At 55.4% G+C, this 5,867-nt stretch overlaps 1 protein-coding gene across 1 annotated transcript; it reads right to left on the minus strand.

Annotated features, from left to right (window-relative positions):
- Positions 1-2,625: 2,625 nt before the first annotated feature.
- On the minus strand, positions 2,626-5,512 carry HOXA13 (homeobox A13). The gene is made up of 2 exons (XM_075086120.1): positions 4,823-5,512; positions 2,626-4,204 (listed from the first exon to the last, which is right to left on the minus strand). Exons 1-2 carry the CDS (start codon positions 5,493-5,495, stop codon positions 3,960-3,962), a joined length of 918 nt encoding a protein of 305 aa, XP_074942221.1. The 5' UTR covers positions 5,496-5,512; the 3' UTR covers positions 2,626-3,959.
- Between the last annotated feature and the right edge of the window lie 355 nt (positions 5,513-5,867).

Consider the following 5,867-nt stretch of genomic DNA (forward strand, 5'->3'; position numbering starts at 1 on the left):
AGCCGGGCCCCGGGAGAAGGCAGCGGGTCCGGGAGGAGCAGCCGGCCCCGCAGGACCGGGCGCGGAGCCGCCCCACGCCGGGGTGTCCGGTGGAGCTCCACCGCGGGCCCACTCCTGCTCCCCCGCCGGGGCTCTCCGCTGCAGGGCCAGGAAACACGACCTGCTCCTCCTGCTGAAGCCTGCGAAAGCCTCGACGCTGACTTAGGCGATAGCAGTGGTTCGATCCAAAATGTTACCTTAATCCTGCCAGCGATCGCGAATCAAACGCTCCCGTTTTTACCCTGTGAAATATATATGCGGCAGAGCTATTTGAACAGCAGTGGGAGTTTAGATTCAGTAATCCACGGTCAGTCTAGAAACGCTTAGCAGATTTGAACGGTAGGTAGTTCAGTGTGAAAACATAATCTTCAAACACTAGCTCCGGTAAAAGTTACCTTAAAACAAAACAAAAAAAACCCCAACTGTTACTTTACTGATGTCGGCCATATTCTCGTTGTGGGTTTCTTTCAAGGAGCCCCTGAGTTATATCGCTCTGGGGCACGGGGTGAAAATAGGAGATCCTGCCTAAGATACACAGGACTCGAATCCCGCCTATCACCCTCATCTCCGACCTGCAACACATGTAATTTGCGGCACGGCTCATGCCATAATTATGCAGGTTGCGAAATATAACGGAATAAATAGAATTATTCACTCGGAGCGTGAACAAGTGCAACGCACAAGTGGTTTTCTCCAGGCAGTTTAAATCCTTCACGGAGAGCCTTGCAATGGGACGGAGGAAAGGCGGCTGCCCGGTGCCTCCCGCCGAGGCAGACCGGTAGGTGTCTGCTTGCAGGCGGCAGCCACGGGCGGTGGGAGACCTGTCCCCGCAGCCCCCGGCCCCCGCCCAGGGTGTAGCAGGGAGGGGCGGCTATCGGCGGCCCCGCAGCCCCCGCACAGCAGCGCGGGGGTTTGCTGCCTGCTCCAGCTACCCTGAAAATCCGCCCGAGGCCGGGCAGGCCGCGGGGATCCTGCGGGGAAGGGGCACGGTGAAGGCTGCCGGCTCCCCAGCGGCTGGGGTCCCACCCGGCTCCCCTCGCCCGTGGGTAGACCAAGACACGGCCCGCTGGGCGACGGGTTATTTCCCCCTCGGGAGATGTTGCACCCGTGGGTCTTTGCCCGTTGTCCTTGACGTAGGGGCTGTCCCCCGTCACCTCACAGGGACACGCTGCCACCCCAAAGCACAGCCCAACCTCACGGCCTGGAAACCGGCTGCCACTTAAATACCTCTCCCCGGCTATTTTCGCTAGCGGGACGAGGGAAATCTCGCTCAGAAAGTCCCTGTCTGGCCTCCGGAGGGATGCAGCCGGTATTCCCACGCTCCGACGCCGCGGGTTACACGCGGCCTGAGAAATCACAGCGCTCCGCGGCCCCGAGAGCGGCGAGCGGGAACGCTAAAATCCCGCACGGAGTGCAAAGCCCCCGGCCCGACAGCCTCCCGGAAAACAGATCCCGCTTCTGCAGGTACTTTTCATGTAAGTTATTGCACGAATGTGTTACAGTCAGATCTGAGGCTCGGAAAGCGCTCTGCGCTGATCCCTGCGGAGGTGGGTCCTTTTGAATTTTAGAAATGTAAGGCTAGAAGCGCACAGCTAGGGCGGTAAGTGATACCCTCTAAATGCACCGTAAAGGTCCCCCAATAGCTCTAATTAGAGCTGCAGACCACCGCGGGAGACAGGCGGCGAAAGGAAACCTCTCTTTGTGCCCGACCGAACTCGCCCGCCACTCGCAACACCGGCCGGCCGGCGGCTCCTCGCACCGCACCTGCAACCCCATGCCCGGGCACCGGCATCCCCCGGCCCGGGCACCGGCTGAACGCCGATTTTCACCCTCGGCCCAGCTCCGACGGTGTCCTGCCACCTCCAGAGAGAGAGTAGAGCACGACCTGCCGCGCGCTTTGCCTCGCAAGCTCAGGCGTAATATATACATAGACACACATACATATATATATGAGGCTATGCGGAGGTTGGCGCGGCGGCGCGGGTCCCACGCGTGTGCGCGGCCGCCCGCGGGGAGGGAGGACGCCGCCAGGTGCTGGCGCGCCCCGGCGTCGGCCACCAGGTGGCGCTGTCGGCCCGCGGATGCCGCCGGCGCGAGGAGCTGTCAAAAGTCAAGGTCACAAATCGGCTCTTTTTTCTTTCTTTCTTTTTTTTCTTCCCCCCTCAAGGTCAAGGTTTCAGGCCTTCCCTGTCCTGTCATCGCCCCGCCGGCCCCCCACCTTCCCGCCGAGGCACGGCTAGGCTGGGCAGCCTGTGTCCCCCCCCCGCCCAGGGACCGGCCGCCGGGCTCCATTTCCCGGTGTGGGCCGCAGCGCTGCACTGGCATCATCCTGCTTTTCCTCCCCCCTGGCCCCCAGCCCCGCTGCAAAACCACTGTTTAACATTACAGAAACATTTATAGTTTAGGAACGCTGGTTATCAGGCGTGCCTGCCCCCAGATAAACACCATCCAGAAAAAAAAGCCCAAACCCACCATATATACATAAGCTATGTAACGGAAGACCATGGTATTATGATTATAAGGCAGATACATTATATTTTTCTTATGAAATACACATAGGTATGGAAAAATAAAGAGTATTCCTTGCAGGTTTTATTACAGTGACTATTTTATTAACAGTATTAATACTACTATACCTATCTACACGTCTTGGGTTTTCGTTTTTCAGTAGAAATATTAAAAAAAATGAGGGTGCACAAGTACATTTTCACAGTGCGCTGAATTTTTTTTTTATTATTTACAAGATAGCTTCTTATAGTGAATAAAAACAAAATAATGTGCTGGTTGAAATAACTGATTGGATTAAAGGTGCTGTAAAAAGAATCCCTAAACGTTCTACTGCGGCCTCATAACAGACAATAAACAAGGAGAAACGACTAATTACTTATAGATCAAAATATAGATTATATAAATCAAAATACTTCTGGGGAAAAACGTATTTCATTTCAAAGTTCTTGGAAATTTTTTTCCAGAAAGGTGGGGGTTTTTTTCCCTACTGTAAAGAAATGCCAATGTTCACGTTTTTTGTATCCACCCAGAGTCAAATATTAAAAAATTTCCGGGGACTTAGAATATTAATTCTTGAAGATTATTTGAGGTTTAAAACAGGCAGAGTCCTTTAAAAAGTATGTATTGTACGGTCTGCAGGAGAAAAAATAAACAACAACAACAACAAAAAACCCAATTCAGATGACAAGAAATCATCTGTTGAAAATAAAAAATAAAACCAAAAGACATCTCCAAGCAAATATTTTCCTTTCTATCCCCCCCTAGTTTGCGATGTTTTAAATCTGCTATCAAGATAGATCCTCCACAGAGCTTCCTTCATTACTGATGTCTCTGAAATCCTTATTCAGTACCTTCGAGGTTTATTATTACTTTTTGACACTAAATGCATTGCTTAAAAACATACAGTAACTGTACTTTTTTTTTCACTATGGTTTACCTGAGCAGTCATTCAACATACAGTTTGGATTGCAATGGAAGAAAATCAGCTTATGTGTCCACATCGACCTCCTCACGTTAACCAGCTCTCGCATCGTGGCCACGAAGAGTCTTCTCGGACAGTGAGGTCGTAGAAGCACTTATAAGTATCTCAGAAAATCGCGTGTCTTAATTGAAAGTGTATCTCTCGGGGCTGGGCGTGGGGGCTTTACAGTCTGTCAGTGATACTGGCTGGCTGCTTGGGATTTCAGGAGAACTGTCAGTTTCAACCATTTTGCTACAGCAATATTTAAAAAAAAAAAAAAAAAAAGAAAAAAAAGAGAAAGCTATAATTCCAAAGATACAGATCTCTTGATCTGAAAGAAGAGGTTCATTGTCTTTTCTCTTTTTAATTATTATTAATAATTATTTTAATCTGAACACGGGGAAAAAAAGTTCAGAAACTTTTGAGTTGCTGCTTCTCCATTTTTAATCCATTAACTGGTAGTCTTCAATTTGTTGATCACTTTTTTCTCTTTGACCCTTCTGTTTTGGAACCAGATTGTGACCTGTCTCTCTGACAGATTTGTAGTCGCCGATATCCTCCTCCGTTTGTCTTTGGTTATGAATTTATTTGTAGCGTATTCCCTTTCGAGTTCTTTTAACTGGACCTTTGTGTAAGGCACTCGTTTCTTCCTCCCACGTCTGTACGAGTTCGCATCGGAGGGATGTGAAACGACGTCTGGAACAGAAAAACCATGCAGGCAAGCGTTAGAAAATCGCTCGAACCGCTTAGGACATCTTCAAGTGGTACAGGGGTTGGCGTTACAGCGCGCTCCTCCGCCTGCCCCGCTCCAGCTTAGCTACTGAAGCCCGGCTCAGCATTTGGGATTCCTCCTTCCCGGCCGCCGCAGACAGCTTTTAGGCAGGGAAAGGCTCGCTTCTGTCAGACAGACAAACAGTAACAACAAACCCCACGGAGCCCGGCGAGGGACTCCGGGGAGGAATCGCGCGGGGCTGCAGCGATTTACCCGGCCTGCGTGCTCCGGCGTTTAGGGAAAATAATGCCGCGGCCCTTCCCGCCGCCCTTTTCAGCTGTTTCCTCTCCCGGTGCCGGCGGCGGGGCCGGGCGGGTGAGGCGGGATGCGCCGGCGGGGGGCGGGGGGCGGCACCGGGACATGTGCGGGCCGGGGCTGGATGGGACCGGGGACCGCGGGCGTGGGCAGGGAAGGGTCAGCCCGGGGGTGATCCCGGAGCCCTGCCGGCGGGACACTCGGGAGGGGCGAGCGGGGGAGGAGGCGGAGGGGTGGGGGTGGGGGGGGTGGGGTGGGGGGCCGGGGTAGCCATGCAGGTGTATTACCCGGGAGGGTGGATTTCCAGAGGTGAGGCGGCTGGCTCTGCTCCTTGGGGCAGTACACTTGCCCGTTCCACCCGTTGGTGATGGCCCAAGGCTGGTAGCTGTCCATGGGGAGCAGGGGGTCGTGGCGCGGCTCGCCGGGGCCGCCGATGGCGGGCACCACGGGCATATCCAGGTAGCCGGGCACCGGCTGGTAGGGCCCGGCGGCGTAGCCCTGGTAGAAGGCGAACTCCTTGGCCCGCGACGTGAACTCCTCGCCGGAGACGGAGGTGTCCATGTACTTGTCGGCGAAGGTGGAGGCAGGTTGGGCGCAGGACTTGATGGCGTTGTGGTGGGTCATGCGGCAGGGGTAGTAACCGCTGCCGAAGTAGCCGTAGGGCAGCGCGGCGCCGGAGGAGCTCTGCACGGCGGCCGAGCAGGGGCTGCACTGCTTGACAGCGGGCTCGGCCATGCCGGCGGCGGGGGCCTCGCTGGAGGTGTAGGCGGCGGCGCTGGGGGCGGCCAGGGGCGCGGGGTGAGCCATCAGGTTGCGGCAGGGGTTGGCCGCCGCCGCCGCCGCGAAGTTGCTGCCGGCGTGAAACCCGTCCATGTTCTTATTGATCTCATCCAGGCTGTTGTCGTAGAGGAACATGACGGGCTCGATCCAGCGGGGGTGGAGGAGCACGGAGGCTGTCATAGCCCGCTCCGCATTGAGACTAGTGGCTCTTTTTTAAAAGCCCCAAAGACTGAAAAAAGAGATACTCAATCTCCGGGACTTGACCAAGGCTGACGCGCCAGTGTCGCGCCAGGCCGGCCCTCATTGGGCCGCCCGCCCCCACGTGATATGCAAAGCAGCTGATAAACATCTGAAGGAATAAAGTGGAGATAATTAAATAACGCAATCGCCGCGCGGGGCCGGGTCCCGGCCCGGGGGCGCGGGCACGGGCGCGGGCACGGCGCGGTCCTGCCGCCGCGGGGGGGGCGGGGGGGCCCTCCTTCCCTTCTTCCCTCCCTCCTTCCCTCCTCCCTCCTTCCTCCCTCCGGCCCTCCCTCCCCTCGCCACCGAGGC

The sequence above is a fragment of the Phalacrocorax aristotelis genome, chromosome 2 (genome assembly GCF_949628215.1).
Source record: "Phalacrocorax aristotelis chromosome 2, bGulAri2.1, whole genome shotgun sequence".
Taxonomy (NCBI): Eukaryota; Metazoa; Chordata; class Aves; order Suliformes; family Phalacrocoracidae; genus Phalacrocorax; species Phalacrocorax aristotelis.

Excerpts from the sequence above, each read along its gene's own strand:
- HOXA13 (XM_075086120.1), bottom strand. The coding sequence starts at position 5,495 with ATGACAGCCTCCGTGCTCCTCCACCCCCGCTGGATCGAGCCCGTCATG. Across the intron at positions 4,205-4,822 it reads CTGGAAATCCACCCTCCCGG|ACGTCGTTTCACATCCCTCC; the intron begins GTAATACACCTG and ends TTTCTGTTCCAG.